The sequence below is a fragment of the Mobula birostris genome, chromosome 2, assembly GCF_030028105.1.
Source record: "Mobula birostris isolate sMobBir1 chromosome 2, sMobBir1.hap1, whole genome shotgun sequence".
In the NCBI taxonomy this organism is placed as follows: domain Eukaryota; kingdom Metazoa; phylum Chordata; class Chondrichthyes; order Myliobatiformes; family Myliobatidae; genus Mobula; species Mobula birostris.
The window spans coordinates 166,505,753-166,525,974 of NC_092371.1; the positions used below are offsets into that span (position 1 = coordinate 166,505,753).

Below are 20,222 nucleotides of genomic sequence, written 5' to 3' on the forward strand. Positions count from 1 at the left end.
GTAGCCTGGCCATGACCCGTAGTGTGAAATTTAAAAAAGTGACTCAGTTGTGGATTTCAAAATGATGGATGGTTTTAACAGGGTACATAGAGGAAACGTATCAAGTATAACACAAACAAAAACAGCTGGTACTCCTTCCCTCCCTCCCCTACTCTCTTATTTTATTTTATTGAGAAACAGTGTGGAGTAGGCCCTTCTGGCCCTTTGAGCCATGTCACCCAGCAATCTCCTGATTTAATCCTCCCCTAATCTCAGGACCATTTACAATGACCAGTTAACCTACCACCTGCAATGTCTTTGGACTGAGGGAGGAAACCCATGCAGTGATGGGAGAGCATACAAGCTCCTTCCAGGCAGAGGTGGGGATCGAACTCAGGTTGCCGGTACCTTAAAGCATTGCGCTAACAGTTATGCTACTGTGCCACCTTTGCCCCTTCCTTTCCAGCCCTGACGAAGGGGCTCAGCCTGAAACGTCGACTGTTTATTCCTCTCCATAGATGCTGCCTGACCTGCTGAGTTCCTCCAGCATTCTGTGTGGGTTGCTCTGGGTTAACAGCATCTGCAGAATCTCTTGTGTTTAGGAAACCCATTCTTACTGTCTGGTGAGGTGATAGGCAAAGATCGTAGACTGAAGAAAACATCGGGGTGGGGGAAGGAGAGGGTGAAATCATTTCGCTTGATGGTCTGGTAATTGGATCATTGGTACCTTTCTTTAATAAGCAAGTCATGCATGAAGTGATATATCCTAAGGCTACGTCTACACTACGCCGGATAATTTTGAAAACGCCGGTTTCGAGTAAAAATGATAGGCGTCCACACTAAGCTTTTTTCAAAATATCTCTGTCCACATTAGACAGATATTTGGGTGAATCTCCTCCTACTGGGCACGCGCAGGACACACAGAAAACAAGCGAAGAGGAAACGGTATACTTGGAGCGCGTTTGTCCAGTTACAGACTAGAAAAACTTAAAAGGAATTGCTCTTGGCTCTCGCGCAGGAGGACTTAAAACTAAAAAAAAAACAAATACTGGACGTATGGAGGCAACCGACAGGGAGTTCACGGACAGTATGACCTGGCTGACGACAAATATTGAAAAACTGACTCTGTTGCATTAATAAAGCACCTTGTTAAATGTATAAAACGTGTCTGCATCAGTGTTATCCTGTATTTCCATACAACGTTACATTAGGCTGTTACACATCTATTGTCAGAGAAGTACTTGCATAAATAGGCTTCAGTCTCGTTGCCGTCTGTTCTGAATTGTTAGGTTCTGCGAAGCGCAGAATCAAATATCGCTGTGATGATTGTACACTCTAGTATCAATTGTTTGGTGACAATAAAGTAGTAATAATAATAATAATAATAAAACAATGAAATGCCGCGCTGCTGCCATCTGTTGTGGTACGTCATGACAGCAGTTTTAAAAAGCTCTGGTTACCCCGTACACACTGCAGTGGATATTAGGCGTTTTCAAATTTATTCACTCTGGAGACCGTTTCTGAAAATCTCCGTTTTCGGGGGCTGAAAACGCCGTTTCAGTGTGGACAGAAGGTCAAAACGAAGAGAAAAGGCTTCGTTTACAAAATTATCCGGCGTAGTGAGGATGTAGCCTGAGTTAGATCATGGTGACATCTGTTAGGCAAGTCATGACCTCAGAATTATTTATTATTTGCAGCATTTGTCTTCATTTGCACGTTGTCTGTCAGTCATTGTTATGTATAGTTTTTCCTAAATTCTATTGTATTTCTTTATTTTCGTGTAAATACCTGCAAGGAAATTAATCTTAAAGTAGTGAATCTTATGGTGCATGTACATACTTCGATAATAAATTTACTTTGAACTTCCCACCACTGTCTGACAGGAGTTTGTACTTTCTTCCTGTGAGCACATGGGTTTCCTCCCACATTCCAAAGATGTACTGGTTAGTAGGTTAATTGTTCACATGGGTGTAATTTGGCCAGAAGGGCCTGTTACAGTGCTGTATCTCTAAATAAAATCAACTCTTTAAACTTCGAGTAACACTGAATGCTGGTTTTGTTGGGATCTGGAATTGTGGCGCAATGAATCCTTGGGTACCATGTTTATGACTTAAAAATTATTGAATTGAATTGACCTTATTACATACATCCTTCACATACATGAGGAGTAAAAATCTTTATGTTTTGTCTCTGTCTGAATGCGCAGTTTATAGTAATTTGTCATAAATAGTATGTACAACAGGACAGTCAAAATAGCATAGAAATACAATTGTATCAGTGCAAATTGGATTTAGGAGATTGTGTTTCATTTTTGTATACACAAACACTAATTTTTTTTTACATTCTTTGTTTCTGTATCAAAAACGTGATAAATTCAGAAGTCCAATGATCTATCATTGTCATCAGGAAGCGAACAAAGCAGAAGCTGGGAACAGTAAGTATGTGAAAGTATTCATAGGTAATTGTACTTTGGTCATAGAACTATCCTGAACAATTTAAAACTTTGTTCATAGTTTTAATATCCGACTAAGATTCAGGTTTAATATTATGTCATGAAATTTGTGGTCTTGCATACATTGCAATAGGTAGTATTAAAAACCAAAGAATTACAGTAAGACATAAATGTATAATTAAGTTCAATAAATAGTGCAATAAGAGAACAAAATCAAAAGTTAGGAAAAAAAGTAGTGTGGTAGTATATGTGGGTCCATTGTCCATTCAGAAATCTGATGATGCAGGGGAAGGCGCTGTTCTTGAAACATTGAGTGTGTGTCTTCAGGCTTCTGCACTATCTCCTTGATGGTAGCAAGGAGCGATGTAGGTCTTTAATGATGGATGCTGCCTACTTGAGACATTACCATGATGTCTTCAATGCTGGGGAGGCTAGTGCTCCTGCTGGAGCTGGGTGAGTTTACAACCTTCTGCAGCATTTTCCAATCTTGTGCAGTGGCTCCTTCACACCAAGTAGTGATGCAACCAGTTAGAATGCTCACTAAGGTATATCTATACTGACAAACCAGTTCTCAAAGTCCTAATGAAATATAGCCTCTGTTGTTCCTTCTTTGTAACTGCATCAATGTGTTGATCCCAGGATAGATCTTCAGACATGTTGACACCCAGGAACTTGAAACTGCTCACCTTTTCCACTGCTCATCCCTCGATGAGGACTACTGTGTCTTCCCTCAGCTTCCCCTTCCTGAAGTCCTCAATCTATTCCTTGGCCTCAGTAATACTGAGTGCAAGGTTGTTGTTGTGACACCACTCAACCAGCTGATCTATCCCACTCCTGTACGCCTCCTCACCATCTGAAATTCTGCCAACAATGGTTGTGTTGTTGGAAAATTTATAGCTGGCATTTGAGCAGTGCCTAGCCACACAGTCGTGGATGAAGAGAGAGCTAAACACATATCCTTGAATAACTCAAAGCTGTGTTGGTAAGGTTAAGGGCCATGTTTTCATTGCTTAGAATTCCCTTAAAAGAGACCATAGATGTTAGAGAGTAAAGCAAAGGGTCAACTGAATCTTCACTGAGCACCTTTTTGAACCATAAACACTGGGGATTCTGCAGATGAGTCTTAAGAGCCTCCTGAATGACTCTGTCAGATTTGCCTGCAGCACTGCCAGCCCAGGCAACAAATTCCAGGCACCTGCCACTCTCTGTGTTTTTAAAACAAACTTGATCTCCACGCCCCCTTTGTTGACTTGTTTGGAAAGGTGTGTGATCCACCTGAGAGAGTTGGATTTAGTTCCAGTAAATGAATTGTCTGGTTGACATAGCAGTGAATTAATTGAAATATTTTCAGTTACCTTTTTCTCGTTCTCCAAGGGGAAGTGACAAACACTGGGACATGTCGAACTCTGCTTCAGAAGATCCATCTACACCCAGCACGGTAAGTTACTAATTATAACAGGGAACAATAAACTCCATCTCCATTGCTTTATTTTGCTTTCTGGAAATTTGCGACAGGAATAACTGTAAAGGTGGCAAAGGTCTGAATAACAGTCTCCTCCATTATGGAGTCACAGGGGACTGCAGATGTTGGAATGTGGAGCTGCAGTGTACCTGCTGTGGGAACTCAGCAGAATGGGCAGTATCAGCGGGGAGGGAAGGACTACAGTTCTCCCCTCACAGACGCTGTCTGACCCGCTGAGTTCCTCCTGCAATATACTGTACATTGTCTCACAATGCATGAAAGCTACAGTGAAGCGTCAGGTCAGCAGAAGAGGTCACTGGCTGCAGTCCGTCATCACTGCAGGACTTGTATGTGTCCACCACCAAGAAGCAGGCAGGAAAAATCATTGTGACATTACCCACCCTGCAAACTGCCTTTTCCAAAAGCTCCTTTCTAGAAAGTGCTATAGGGCTATTAAAACAAGAACTCATGCCATCTTAAAAATTTCTTCCCCCAGGCAAATAATCTGATCGATCATTCTAGTTAGCCCCCTCACCCCCACCCTCATCACTGCTCTGCACTGTAAACACTTCAAACCACTTTTTATAAAGCTGTTTACATTGTAAAGTGGTTGGTATTTATGCACATTTTATTCCATATCTGTACTCTAATTTTATTTTTATATAATTCTTTATTCTTTGTAATTGTTGGAAGTTGTTTCTTTCGTTGCCTGTCGCACCGTGATCCACACACCATGACACATAAATGTATATGGTGAATAAAGATGACCTCTTTTCTATTGTACACAGGCTGATAGTTATCCTTCAGCCAATATCAGTACTTCAGGCTCTATAGCACTAATTCTATGTTTATGATTGGCAAAGTCATTTGGCCCATCAAGTTAATGCTATCCTATTGCCCCAGTAGTTTCCCCTCGAACCTTTTCCCCACACTTTCACAACAGTTCTACCACTCGGCCTACAAATGAGGTGCAATTTACAGTGACTCATTAATCTCCCATCCCACACGTCTTTGGGATGTAGGAGCACATGGAGGAAACCCACAAGGTTACAGGGGACATGCGTTCTCCACACAAGACAGCTCCGGAGGTCAGGACTGAACCTGGACAGCTGGCACTTGGTGGTAGCAGCTCCACGAGCTGTTTCACTGTGCTGCTCCCAAAATTTCTTTCCGGATTAAATTCCACTGTTAACATGGTGACAACCAAATTCAGGAATAGCAGTTTTGGCAGTCCTGGCGCAATTATCTCTGCTGCTGCTGCTTGTGGGAGATGTGTATGAGTGTGAGAGAGTAAATGCAAGCAAACTTTTCCTACTGAAGTTGGATGAACTAGAGGTCGTAGTTTATGGGAGAAGGGTGAAGTATTTAAATGGAACCTGAGGGGGAATTTCTTCATTGAGACGGTGGTGCAAGTGTGGAGAGAAGTCTGGATAATTACATGAATGGGATGAGTATGGAGGTCTATGGTCCAGGTGCGGGTCAATGGGAGAAGGCAGAATAACAATTTGGCACAGACTTGATGGGCCAAAGGGTCTATTTCTGTGCTATAATGTTCTATGGCTCGAATATATGAAGGTAATTTGTCTGCAGTTGAAATTTATCTTCCAGTCAAGCTTGTCTAGTATTTAAAACATTGGGGAGAGCCTTGCTCCTTGAAGTGGTCCGGAACAGTCTCTGTGTATACCCACAGGTGTGGCTTCTTGCAGGGTATGGGGATCTGCCTTTGCTGTTTGATGCTTTCGGGTTATCTACTCCCTCTGTCCACACCAATCCAGTCCCGCTCATCCTCTGTGATTCTGAGCTCTGCTCAGCCCCTCCCTCGGTCTCTCCGCCCTGACTCCCTCCACCTCCTCATTACACGCTCCCTACTTCCTTTGCTTGTGGTACGTCCACTCTGTTCGTTCTAGACCGCATCTGTGGAGGATCAGACCAAGGGACATTCAGTAGTAAAGCGCAGACCAAAGCCTCATCTGTTGCTGGAAGTAACAAAAATATTACAATGGCATCAGCTGAAAGGACCTGGGCCAGAAAAAATTCTTTTTCCACAAGCGCTACATGACCTGCTGAGTGTTTCCAGCATTTTCTGTTTCTGGTATTAAAGCAGCAAAAAGAGCTGAGGTGTTCTATTACAAGTAGTGGCCTCCCTCCACGCCCTCAGGTCACGTCCACCCATCTGTGTTCGAGGGTGGTGAATCTGTGCAGCCTTTTGCCACATGGGGCTGTGAGAGGCGAGTCACTGGATGTATTCAAGATTGGGGTTAGGTTGCTGATTGGTAAGGGTGAGAGAGCAAGAGAATGGGGTTGCAAGCAATCAGCCATGATTGAATGGCAACACACATCAAAGTTGCTGGTGAATGCAGCAGGCCAGGCAGCATCTCTAGGAAGAGGTACAGTTGACGTTTCAGGCGGAGACCCTTCGTCAGGACTAACTGAAAGAAGAGCTAGTAAGACACTCAGGTTGGAGGAACAATACCTTATATTTCGTCTGGGTAGCCTCCAACCTGATGGCATGAACATTGACTTTTCAAACTTGCATGATTGAATGGCAGAGCAGTTTTGATGGGCTGAATGGCCTTATTCTGCCCCTATAACTTATGGTCATTATTTTTGTTTTACAGGCGAATACCTCTGGGTCCAGATCGCGAAGGTACTAATTGCTTATGTCCTGTCTTTGAACTTTGAGTATTTTGTAGTGAATTTTATTAGCTGTGGCTTAGTGGAAATCATGCCATGGCATCTATAATTTAGAAGGAAACACCTTCAAACCAACACTGGAGTGCTGTGCTGGCATTCCTCGTCTACACTTTGAGTGTTATCCATGTGTTGAGAGTGTGCTGCAGTGTTGCATGTGTTATCCTGGTCACTTACCTACAGATTGAAAGAGCACAGAGAAAATTTACAAGGATATTGCCCAAACTTGAGTGATAGGGGAAGGTTAAATAGGTTATGACCTTATTCCCCGGAGCGTAGAAGAATAAGGGAGATTTGATAGAGATATTGTTATGAATGCAACAGCAATGAATATTAAATGAGTCAGGATTTATAAACAAACAACGATATTTATCAACCTATACTCCAAAACATAGAAAAGTAAACAAACTAGCTTAACTGGAAGTTAACCGTTATGCAGCTATATCGAACAAACAGTTGAACTTAGGAAGAGTTCTTAAAGTGGTAAATTTGAACACAGTCTTAAAGTAGTAAGTTGAAAAGTCCTAGTGATTTTTACAGTCTTTAAGAAGAGACTTTACTGCAGTAACAATTCCTCCAAAGAAAACGACGAATCTGCCGATCACAGTCGAGTGATGCCTTGTCCGAAGGAATCACGAAGAAATGAAGTCATAAAGGAACTGACCTTTTGGCTGGAGGGTGGACACTGCACAAACCGTCCTGGCCTTGCAAGGGGTTAACTCAAACATGCCTGCCACAATTTCCCGGACGATTCCGATTCCAAACAGTCGATCACTTCCAAAACACCGAACGTCATTAACTTTACCCAATCCTTTGGGTTCCCGTACATTGGTAAGGTCTTCACTCTCCAATACTAGACTGTAAAAGTAAAACAACTGTGCAACAAACAAAAACTGGCAGCGAATGGCAAAACTGCCGGCAACAACGTGTTTGCACCTTAAAATAGAAAGTAAAAGCTGCGTCACACTTTGGCGGGCTTTCTTAAATACCGTAGGGAACATGCCATCACGTGACGTAACATTGCCCCACGGTTATGAGACAATTACATCATCCCACTCACAAGACCATTACATCATCCCACTGTCCCATGATCAAATTGTGGGCATGTAACAGTATACAAAATTATAATGGGTATAGATAGGGTTAATGCAAGTAGGCACTTTCCACTCGAGGTTGGGTACGATTAGAACTTAAGGTCATGGTGAAAGGTGAAATGAGTAAGGGGAGCGTGAGGGAGAACCTCTTCACTCAGCGCGTGAGTGTGTGTAATGAGCTGCCAGCGGAAGTGGTGGCTTTGGGTTTGATTTCAATATTTAGGAAAAATGTAGGTAAGTACATGGATGGGAGGGGTCTGGAGGACTATGGTCTGGGTGTGGGTTGATGGGACTAGGAAGAGTAACAGTTTGGCATGGACTAGATGGGTCAAATGGCCTGTTTCTGTGCTGAAGTGCTCTATGACTGTAAGATGTTAAAGCAAGGAACTATATTCCCGTAGAAATGGATGTAGAAGTTTCAGCAACATTTGAGGGCTTTGCCTGTTTCCTTGGTTACTTATTCACGGACTGTCTGGTTGCAGTCTTATAGCTGTGTGTGAGCTCTCACTATGAACCCGTTAGCTGCCGGGTTTCCTATGTTGCAACCAGGGCCGCACTGCAGAAGTGCTCTGTTCTCCGTCAAACACTTCCAGACATCCTAGGGCTCTGGATCTATGGGAGTATCTTCAAAACTAAGCTGAGGGGGGAATCTCTTCAGCCAAAGGGTGGAATTCATTGCCGGAGAGGCCAAGCCAACGTGTTTTCTTTATGTGAGACAGAGGTTGAAAGATTCTCGATTAGTTAGGGGTATGGTTGAGAAGAAAAGCACCCACGATTGAATAAGTACAAGAGGTTCTGCAGATGCTGAAAATGCAGAGCTACACATACAAAATGCTGGAGGAACTCTGCAGGTCAGGCAGCATCTATGGGGAGGAAATAAGCAGTTGACATTTCGGGCCCTTCATCAGAATGCTAAACAATATTCTAACGAGGTATTAATAATCATTCTTGTCATAACGTCTGGCAATTTACATCAACTTGAACTAGTTAATTTCTCAGTCCTGATGAAAAGTTTCGGCCAAAACATCAATTGTTTATTCCCTTCCATGGGCGCCACCTGACCTGCTGAGTTCCTCCAGCATTTTGCGTGTATGTGTGTGACCATGATTGAATGGCAGAGCAGACTTGATGGTCCAAATAGCCTAATTCTGCTCTTCTCCTGAGGTCAGCTTTTGTAATGCTGGAATGATGGATTTGTACGACACTGGTGTGTTGGTGAGGGCTTTTGTAATGCTGGAATGATGGATTTGTATGACACTGGTGTGTTGGTGAGGGCTTTTGTAATGCTGGAATGATGGAGTTGTACGACACTGGTGTGTTGGTGAGGGCTTTTTGCTCTCACCAGCTTTACAGGATCATCTAGTGTAGATTCCTCAGATCATCTTCTTGTGACTTGTAACCTTTTGTCCGGCTAATGTTTGGTTTTTGGAAGTGAGGATGACCGCATGTTATTTAAACTAGATAATTAATAGTGGTTTCTCGTTATAATGTCAGGCGATTAGCACCAACTTGGACGAGTACAACGGAACCTTTCAAGGTAAGATAGCTTGTTAATATTAAATTGCTGTTTGAGCATAGTGCTTTCTTTATGTGAGGCATGACCGTGATTACTGCAGAGAAAAGAGCCATTTGGCCCATAAGTTTTATGACTGTAGTAGTGTTGCGCCAACCACTGTTCCATAAGTTCTATAATTTATAAAATCAAGAACTACATGTGCTTAACAGACTTCTAAAGTTACATAAAACAGTACAGACCCTTTGGCCCACAATATTGAGCTGACCTGTTAACCTACTTCACGATCAGGGCACAGTTTTAAGGTGCTTGGAAGAAGGTACAGAGGAGATGTTGGGGTAATTTTTTTATGCAGAGAGTGGTGAGTGCGTGGAATGGGCTGCCGGCGACGGTGGTGGAGGCAGATACGATAGGGTCTTTTAAGAGACTCCTGGATAGGTACATACAGCTTAGAAAATAGAGGGCTATGGGTAACCTTGGGTAATTTCTAAGTAAGTACATGTTCGGCACAGCATTGTGGGCTGAAGGGCCTGTATTGTGCTGTAGGTTTTCTATGTTTTTTTGATATCTCTTTGCATGAATTGTTTCCATTCCTATCCATCCTTTTTCATATTTTCATTTACTTATTACTATGCTCACAACAACTTAAGGTTTAATGTGACCCTCACCTTCCAGGATGCATTCCAGCCCCACACAGACAGCTCTCTGCCTTGCCCTGTGAAAGGCCTTGCCCTCTCTGCTTTGTCCTATGAAAGGCCTTGTGCTCTCTGCCTTGCCCTGTGAAAGGCCTTACCCTCTCTGCTTTGCCCTAAGAAAGGCTTCCCTGGGTTAAATAATGGAAGTTCTTCAACCAACTCACACCCTCCCCGCCCTCCTTTTCTCCCTTCCATACCAGGAGCCCTGATATCACATAACCAGAACATAAGGCCATAAGACATAGGAGCAGATTTAGACCACTCAGCCCATCGAGTCTATTCTAGCATTCAATCATTGCTGATATATTTTCCCTTTCAACCTTCTTCACTTTCCTTCTTCCCTCAACCTTTCACACCTTTACTAATCAAGATCCTGTCAGCCTCCACATTAAATAATACACTGACATGGCCTCCACAACTGTCTGTGGCAATGAATTCCACAGATTCACCACTCTCTGGCTAAACAAATTCTCCTCATCTCTGTTCTAAAGGGACACCCTTCTCTTCTGAGGCTACGCCCTCTCATCCTGGACTCCCTCACTATAGAAAATATCTCGTCCATGTCAGTCTAGCTAGGCCTTTCAATATTCGATAGGTGTCAATGAGATTTCCCCCTGGCTTGTTTAAACTCCAGTGAGTACAGACCCAGAAGCATCAGCTGCTCCCCATAATTGACACTTTCGTTCCTGGGATCATTCTGGTAAATCTACTCTGGAGCCTCTCCAGGGTCAAGTACAGGGGCTGCAGCCTCTCAAGGTACATTTAGACCTGGAAGGCGGACTCCGCTGGGCTGCACAAAAAGGCAGGTGGCCCTGGAGTCTGTGACCCGACGTAACAACGTGTTGTATGGGATCGCCCTATGCAGCTGCGTCGGTGTCTCACATAGCACCTCTTATCCATGGACTCTGAAGTGCGGCCATTTTCCTCCGGTCCCGAGTAAGAAGCTCATTGGTCCCAGCCTTATCCCTGTGGCGGACCCAGTATACCAACACCTCGACTTCTGAAGAAATTTGGCATGTCCCATTTGGTGCTGGCTAATTTTTAATCAATGCCCTGCAGAAGGCATTCTGTCTGGATGCTGCAGGGCTTGGATTTGGCGGCTGCTCTGTCTGTGACTGCAGGGAACTGCAGAGAGTTGTGGACATGGTTCAGCACATCACAAGAACTAGCCTCCACTCTGTATATAGTTCCCACGGCCTCAGTCAAGCAGCCAGCATAATCAAAGACCCCACCCACCACCTCTTCTCCCATCTCCCATCAGGCAGAAGATGTAACTCATTTTCTGCCTGGGCAATCTCCAACCCGATGGCATGAGCATCGATTTCTCCAATTTACAGTGTTTTTCCTCTCTCCCTTCCCATTTCTTCTATTCCCCAATCTGACCTCTTACCTGTTCTTCTCACCTGCCTATCACCTCTCCCAGGTCCACCCTTCTCCAGCCTTTTACCTTTCAGCTCCTCACTTCATCCCCCACCCCCACTCACCTGGTTTCACCTACCACTTCCTTCCCCTTCCCCCACCTTTTTATTCTGGTTTATTCCTCCTTCCTTCCAGTCCTGGTGAAGAACTCGGCCCGAAATGTTGACTTTCTATTCATTTCCGTAGACGCTGCCTGACCTGCTGTTTCTCCAGTGTTTTGTGTGTGTTGCTCTGGATTCCCAGCGTGTGTTTTGTGAGAAGGTTGTGCAGTGTAGGTGCTGTCACTTGGCTGTATGCCAGCAGAGGGCAGTAGGAGCACTCCACCAGCCAGCTGTCACGGCAGTATGAATCTCCCTGGTTCCCTGCACGTTCTCTGAAACTGAAAGCCGATGTCAGTGAGCATGAGAGGCTTTGCTCCTGCCGAAGGCTGACTCCATCTCTGCTCCAAGCACCAGCCCACCCACGGCCCATTTGCAGGAGCTTCCCCTTTCCGCCCCTAAAGCAGAAACCACTGCTCTACCCCCTGACCTCTCCCCTCCTGAGAGCTCGGTCTGGTCAGTAACCCCAGCTGCTCATCTCCCTATCAGGGGTTTAGTTCCAGTTCCAGGGTCCTGTTGAGTTGAGACATGAATACAGAGTGACTTCTGCACACCTGGGGTGAGATCCAGGGATCTATTACATGTCCAGGGGTTGATATCCATTATCTTACCCTGACCACTATCATCTGCTGGCAATCCTTGATTGGTTTCCACCATTTATAGTGAGAGAGGGCCCAGAAACAGGACCCTTGGCCCACTGGAGTCTATGCTGACTATCAACCACACATTTACTCCAAGCGTATATTCATTCCATTTTATTCTCACCAGCAATACCCCCCCCCAACCACATGAGGACTGATTGACCAAAAGACATGGGATCAGAATTAGGCCATTCAGTCCATCGAGTCTGCTCCATCATTCCATCATGGCTGATTTATTTTTCCTCTCATTCCCATTCTCCTGCATTCTCCCTGTAACCTTTCACACCCTTAATAATCAAGAACCTATCAACCTCTGCTTTAGATATTCTCAAAGACCTGTGGCAATGAGTTTCACAGATTCAGCCCTCTCTACTAAAGGAAATCCTCCTCTGTTCTAAAGAGACATCTTGCTATTCTGAGGGTGTGCCCCTGCTCCTAGACTCTCCTGTTGTTGGAACCATCCTCTGCACGTCCACTCTATCTGGTCCTTTCAGTATTCAGTAGGTCTCAATGAGACTCCCCCTCATTTTTCTAGAGTCCAGTCAGTAAAGGCCCAGAGTCATCAAACGCTCCTCACATGTTAACCAGCTAAACTAGAGAAAGTTAATCACTTTTGCACTTCTTTAAATTACAGGGGAATGGAAAAGGTGAAAGACTAAAAATAAGGTAAGAGATTATATTGTACGTTTGCATTTAAATATGATTTGTAGCAAAGCTATTACATCACCAGCGACCGGAGTTCAGTTCCACCACTCTCTATAGGGAGTTTGCACGTTTTCCCTGTGACTGCATTTGTTTCCTCTGGGTGGCCCGGTTTCCTGCCACGTTTCAAAGGTGAACGGGTTAGTGGGTGTAATTGGTTGGTGCGGGCTCCTGTCCTGACAGACAAGCATTTAAAAAAGAGAAATGTGGAAGGCAGGGTGTCACTGCCTCACAGCGCCAGAGACTGGGGTTCAGTCCTGACCTCTGGCACTGTCTGTGTGGAGTTTGCACGTTCTCCCTGTGATTCTCGAGTTTCCCGCTTTCCTCCCCATCCCCAGGAATTGCAGTTAATTGGCTGTTGTAAACTGTCCCTTTAAGTAGGCAAGTGTTAGAATCACAGGGAATGTGGGGGCGGTAAAATGTAAATGGTTGATGCCATTTCAGTGGACAAGGGCCTGGCTCATCCCACATTCCCTACTGTGTTAAATCTCAAAGTGTATATTAAATGAAAGGGGTCTTGGCACAGACTTCAGTACAGAGAAACTTTAAGAAATGTCAGTTCAAAGATCAAGAAGTTCATATTCCAAAGTACATTTGACACCAATGTACATGTGTACTCAGTGGCCGCTTTTGTTTCGATAAATCTGCACAGCTGCTCAATTATGCAGATATCTATTCAGCCAATCACATGACAGCAACTATTGTATAAAAGCATGCAGACATGGTCAAAAGGTTCAGTTGTTGTTCAGACCAAACATCAGAACAGGGAAGAAATGTGATCTAAGTGACTTTAGCCATAGAATGAAATTTGGTGCCAAATGACATGGTTTGAGCATCTTAGTAACTGAAGACCTCCTGGGATTTTCATGCACAAGTCTCTAGAGTTCAAAGAGAATGGTACAAAAAACAAAAAAAAATCCAGTGTGTGGCAGTTCAGTGGATGAAAATGCCTTGTTAATGAGAGAGGACAGATGAGAAAGGCCAGACCGGTTCCAGCTGACAAGAAGGTGTCAGTAACTCAAATAACCACACAGTGGTGTGCTGAAGAACATCTCTGAATGCACAACGTTGAATTGATTTGACTTTATTTCTTACATCCTTCTCATACATCAGGAGTAAAAATCTTTACGTTACATCTCTGAATGTGCAATTTATAGTAATTTGTAATAAATAGTATGTACAACGGAACAGTCAATATAACATGGAAATACAGTTGTGTCAGCATGAGTTAATCAGTCTGATGGTCTGGTGGAAGAAGCTGTCCCGGAGCCTGTTAGTCCTGGCTTTTATGCTGTGGTACCGTTTCTCAGATAGTAGCAGCTGGAACAGTTTGTGGTTGGGGTGACTCGGGTCCCCAATGATCCTTCGGGCCCTTTTTACACACCTAATGCTGTAAATGTCCTGAATAGAGGGAAGTTCGCATCCACAGGTGCACAGGGCTGTCCGCACCACTCTCTGCAGAGTCCTGTGATTGAGGGAAGTACAGTTCCCATACCAGGCAGTGATGCAGCCAGTCAGGATGCTCTCAATCTTGCCCCTATAGAAAGTTCTTAGGATTGGGGACCCATGCCGAACTTCTCCAATTGTCTGAGGTGAAAGAGGCGCTGTTGTGCTTTTCTCACCTCATAGCCGATATGTACAGACCACGTGAGATCCTCGGTGATGTGTGTGCCGAGGAATTTAAAGCCGTTTACACTCTCAACCCCAGATCCATTGATGTCAATAGGGATGAGCCTGTCTCCATTCCTGTAGTCCACAACCAGCTCCTCCGTTTTTACGACATTGAGGGAGAGGTTGTTTTCTTGACACCACTGTGTCCTTTGAAGTGGATGGGTGACAGCAGCAGAAGACCTCACTGGGTTTCCCTCCCATGCCGAATAAAACTGGCTACTGAGTGTATATTATACTATATATTACCTTGAGATCCCAATGTACAAAAGAAAACAAGTCATGCCAATTAAAAAAACTAAATAATACTGGGAACATGAGTCTTTGGTTCCCTGAAAGGTTGTGGAATTAGTTCTGAGTCAGAATCAGAATCAGGTTTATTATCACTGGTGTGTGACATGGAATTTGTTAACTTAGCAGCCGCAGTTCAAAGAAAAAACTGAAATAAAATAATAATAATAACTAAAGTAAATCAATTACGGTATACATTGCGGTTGTTGGCACTGGTTCAGGAGCTGTATGGTTGAAGGGTAATAACTGTTGCTGAACCTGGTGGTGTGGGACACAAGGTTCCTGTACCTCCTGCCCGATGGTAATAGTATTAGTTTCATCAGCCTCAGCTGGAGCATATGTAGAAGATACGGGCCGATAAGGGATGGGAGGGTACAGGGGAAGAGATGTAGTCCACCAGTGACACCAGCTGTGTAATTTCTATACATCACAGGGAATATCCTCTCACCATAAACTCAAAGTACATCCTTAAATGTTACTCCCTCTCCATTTTGCGTTCCTTTATCACTCTCCTTTTCACTGCTCCCCTAATGTATCATTAAATAACCTCAATGCCGAAGGTTCCTGTGCGGTGGCTGGCAAGATTACTTAAGGAACAACACACAAAGTGCCGGTGAGGCTCAGAGGAATAAAGAGCCGATGTTTCAGACTGGGACCCTTCATTAGGACCCGTCGACTGTTTACTCCCTTCTGAACTGGAGATGCTTCCGGACCGGCTGAGTTCCCCCAGCATTCTGTTTGTTGCTTTCGATCTCCAGCATCTCTTTTGTGTTGAAAAGTTATTTACTCTTTTCTATTTATGTTTTTTTTACTCTTGATTGCAATGAACAAATGCAGCATGAATGCGTTTGCTGACAAGGAATTAATCGGCGAGGGCGGGTTTGGCTGCGTCTACAAAGCCAGGTACACTGTTGATGAACAGTTCTACGCCATCAAGGAAATCCCTACAGCGGACGAGTGAGTATACTTTTCCTCCTCCTCTCTCAGCTGGTAACCTCAGTCCTCACAGCGAGCTACGACTGTAGCTTAGGGATTACTCGAAGCGGTTTGTGAAGTGTTCAGCATCTGGCTGAAGCCTAGCGTACTGGGCAGTGCAATGCTTTACGGTGCCAGCAATTGGAAAATTGGTGCTGTATTCCCACCTCTGTCTGAAACTCATTTGCACGTTCTGCCAGTGACTGGATGGGTTTCCTCCGGGTGCTCTGGTTTCCTCCCACATTCTGAAAGATGAAATGAAGGATGTTTCCTATACTGGAGGAGTGTAGTCTGGGTGGTACCATGTGGTAGGTGTACTGAGAGCTTTTATGGAATTGAAATGAAAGCAGAATTGGACAACTTGACCTTCCCAACATTTTTACTCACTTATTCAATACTTTGTTATCCAATATATTGTTATCAATTGCTGTTAAGGGGAGCAGGAAAGTATTTTATGAGACCCTTTTGCTAGAGTGGATGTCGAGGGGATGTTTCCAATAGTCAAGGACCTGCGGACACAGCCTTAGAATACAGGGATGTGCCTTTAGAACAGAGATGAGGTGGAATTTTACCTGAGAGTGGTGAATCTGTGGAATTCATTGCCACAGTCGCTTGTGGAAGCCAAGTCATTGGATATATTTAAAGTGGAGGTTGATGGGTTCTTGATTAGTCAGGCTTCAAAGGTTAGAGGGAGAAGGCAGGAGAATGGAGTTAAGAGGGATAGTAAATCAGCCATGATGGAATGGCAGACAGACTCGATGGGCCGAATGGCTTAATTCTGCTCCTAGGTCTTGTAGTCTAAAATGTACAGGTTAGCTTCAGTGAGTTGTGGGCATGCTATGTTGGTGCAGAAAGCATGGCAGCACTTGTGGGCTGCACCCAGCGCATCTTTGGGCTGTGTTGCTTGTTGGCATGAATGACAGATTTCAGTGTAACTTTCTCTTGGATTTAGAATGAAGTTGGCAGTGCTTTCACGGGCCAGGGGATAATATATGGCAGGTAGAATGAACTCTGTGGACATACAAGAGATATTTGTAGAATGCGCTAAAGGGTGACACAATTGTACAACCATTAGAACCAGTGTCCACAACTCCAGAGACTCAGGTTCACTACGGACCTCAGGCGCGGTCTGCGTGGAGTTTACACGTTCTCCCTCTCAACTGGAAGACAGCCGCACAGTCAGAAGTAAAACAAATCAGCCTTTATCGAATAGCAGGGCAGATGTGATGGGTTGAATTCTGCTCCTATGTCTTATGGTCTCTTAGTGGTCTGGTTGCCTTCCCCATCTGAAGGCAGGCGGCTGGTTAATTTCCCACTGTAAATCAGCCCCAGTGTGTGGGGAGTGGTAGAATCTGGGGTCAAGGGGGGTAACTGCCCACTGTAAATCAGCCCCAGTGTGTGGGGAGTGGTAGAATCTGGGGTCAAGGGGAGTAACTGCCCACTGTAGATCAGCCTCAGTGTGTGGTGAGTGGTAGAATCTGGGGTCAAGGGGGGTAACTGCCCACTGTAAATCAGCCCCAGTGTGTGGGGAGTGGTAGAATCTGGGGTCAAGGGGAGTAACTGCCCACTGTAGATCAGCCTCAGTGTGTGGTGAGTGGTAGAATCTGGGGTCAAGGGGGGTAACTGCCCACTGTAGATCAGCCTCAGTGTGTGGTGAGTGGTAGAATCTGGGGTCAAGGGGGGTAACTGCCCACTGTAGATCAGCCCCAGTGTGTGGGGAGTGGTAGAATCTGGGGTCAAGGGGGGTAACTGCCCACTGTAGATCAGCCCCAGTGTGTGGGGAGTGGTAGAATCTGGGGTCAAGGGGGGTAACTGCCCACTGTAGATCAGCCCCAGTGTGTGGGGAGTGGTAGAATCTGGGGTGGGGGGGATGAGAATGTGGGGAGAGAATAAAAATGATTGGTGTAGGAGTGGTGTAAGGTGGATAATTGCTTGTTGGTGCACACTCAGTAGGCCAAGGCGTCTGTTTCCGCACTGTATGACTTTGAGTCATTGTATACAGCTATTTTCCACAGAGACCGAGGAGTTGCGTCCAGTAGAAAGAGATAGCTGCTTGTAGAACGGTGGTTTGAGGGGGTTAGGAAACTACTTAGAACATACAACAGTGCACCAATCCCGGAGCAGGATTCTTGGGTGAGCCCCTAGATGGCGCTCTTGGGTGCTTGGTCTGTCCAGCAGGGGAGAAAAGAAAGACTTGTGTTTCTACACCCAGATATTCCAACACACTTTATAATTGAAGTGCTTTTTAAAATCACAAATGTGGGATATGTGCCAAGAATCAGATTATTTTTGGGTGCTTTATACTTAAGTAGAACATAGTACAGCATAGTCCAGGACAATCAGCTCGCAATGTTGTACCATTCTTTAACCTACTCTAAGTTCAATCCAACCTACATATCCCTCCACTTTTCTATCATCCATGTGCCTATCTAATAGTCTCTAAAAAGTTGCCAATATATCTGCCTTTACACACCACTGGCAGTGCATTGCCCACATTTACCGCCTGTGTGTAAAAAAAAAAAAAACAACTCTGACATACTCCCTATACTTTCTTCCAATCAACCTAAAATTTTGCCATCTTGTATTAGCTATTTCCAACCTGGGGAAAAGGTGCTGGCTGTCCCCTCTATAAGTGGATCCTATCAACTTGTACACCTGTCTCAAGTCACCTCCAGCCCCAAGAGAAAAGCCCCAGCTTGCTCAACCTATCTTCATGCTCTCTAATCCAGCAGCATCCTGACGGCTGACCTGTGCATAATGGCATTGCTTTGATGAATCTACCTTCTCATGAGACTTCGACTCTGACATGTTGTTTTTGATCTCCAAATAGCCGCGCAAGACGAGAGGCCATGTCATTGGCAAATATGGAAAATCCCAACATTGTTCGATACCACATTTCCTGGTTTGAAGAGAGGTAATGAGACAATAGACGTAAGTTTTGTTGCTGCATAAAAATTGTATTTACACACTGTGGCTACTTTATTGAGTACAGGAATGGAACCCGGTGTGATCTTCTGCTGCTGCAGCCCATTCACCTCAAGGTTCGACGTGCTGTGCATTCCGAGCTGCTTTTCTGCATTCCACTATTGTAATGCGTGGCTACTTGAGTTACTGTCACCTTGATCCAGTCTGGCCATTTTCCTCTGACCCCTCTCATTAGCAAGGCACTTTTACCCAAGAACTGCCAGTCACTGGATGTTTTTTGTTTCTCGCACCATTCTCTGCAAACTCTAAAGACTGTTGTGTGTGGCGATCTCAGGAGATTAACAGTTTCTGAGATACTCAGACCACCTCATCTGGCACCAACAATCATTCATGGTCAAGTCACTTAGATCACATTTCAGTTGTCCGAACAACAACTGAAGCTCTTGACCACCATTGATTGCTACGACATGATTGGCTGATTAGATACTTGCATTAATGAGCATAAGACCCTAAGAAATAGGAGCGGAATTAGGCCATTTGGCCCATCGAGTCTGCTCCACCATTTCATCATGGCTGATGCATTTTCCCTCTCAACCCTGCTCTCCTGCCTTTTCCCCATATCCCTTCATGCCCTGAGTAATCAAAAAACCTCTGCCTTAAATATACCCAATGACTTGGCCTCCAAAGCTGCCTGTGGCAACAAATCCAGCAGATTCACCACACTCCGGCTAAAGAAATTCCTTCTCACCTTCATTTTAAAAGGACGCCCTATATTCTGAGACTGTGTCCTCTGGTCCTAGACACCCGCATCGTGGAAACACCCTCTTTACATCCATCCTATCGAGGCCTTTCAATGTTCGATAGGCTCAATCAAGTCACCCCTCATTCTTCTGAATTCTAGTGAATGCAGGCCCATCTATCTATCTCTTACTGCCACACACAAAATGCTGGAGGAACTCAGCAGATCAGGCAGCATCTATGGAGAGGAATAAAGAGTCGATGTTTCGGGCTGAGACCCTTCATCAGGATTAATGAATGAGTTGTGATGAATGGTCACTTCTGCACTCGCTTCGAAGCTTTAATCTCCCTTGTTGCTTTAATCAGCGAACAATGGGGGCTTTAATTGGCAGAATGGAGCCAAACGTTGGTTTGAGCCCTGTCCTGTAGCCTGCCTGTTACAAAGTTCATGCACGCTGCCTTTGCCTCCCGGAATCGTCTCAGAGACTGCAGAGCGCTGGGACACCCAAACTATTTCCAAACTTCTGCACTCGCCTCGATGTTTCAGTCACCCTCGTTGCTTTAATCGGTGAACGATGGAAGCTTTAATTGGTGAAATGGAGTCAAACACTCCTGCAGCCTTCTCAGCACAAGGTTTGCTCATGCTGTGTCTGCCTCCCACAATCCTCTTGGAGACTGCAGAGCGCTGGAGCACCCAAGCAGCAAAACAGAGGCTCCAACAGTTCTAGAATCTCATTCAGTGTGAGAAAAGAAGTGAAAAAGATGGTTTCATGATTTATCCAGAAGATGTTGGCCAAAGGAGCGTTGTACACATGCATTGTCTTGACTAGAAGTCTGTGTGCGTGACTGCATAAAGTTTCTCATACATGCAAGCTTTCT

At 44.7% G+C, this 20,222-nt stretch overlaps 1 protein-coding gene across 2 annotated transcripts in view; it reads left to right on the forward strand.

Moving 5' to 3' along the window:
* LOC140193880 (interferon-induced, double-stranded RNA-activated protein kinase-like) overlaps positions 1-20,222 on the forward strand; it is a 75,511-nt gene that overhangs the window by 31,678 nt on the left and 23,611 nt on the right. For both annotated transcript variants that reach the window (XM_072251016.1, XM_072251015.1), the window contains 7 exons: positions 2,358-2,413; positions 3,806-3,869; positions 6,512-6,540; positions 9,173-9,215; positions 12,679-12,710; positions 15,543-15,662; positions 18,511-18,594. In XM_072251016.1, the coding sequence (XP_072107117.1) occupies positions 2,358-2,413; positions 3,806-3,869; positions 6,512-6,540; positions 9,173-9,215; positions 12,679-12,710; positions 15,543-15,662; positions 18,511-18,594 (428 nt within the window). The remainder of the gene's footprint in view (positions 1-2,357; positions 2,414-3,805; positions 3,870-6,511; positions 6,541-9,172; positions 9,216-12,678; positions 12,711-15,542; positions 15,663-18,510; positions 18,595-20,222) is intronic.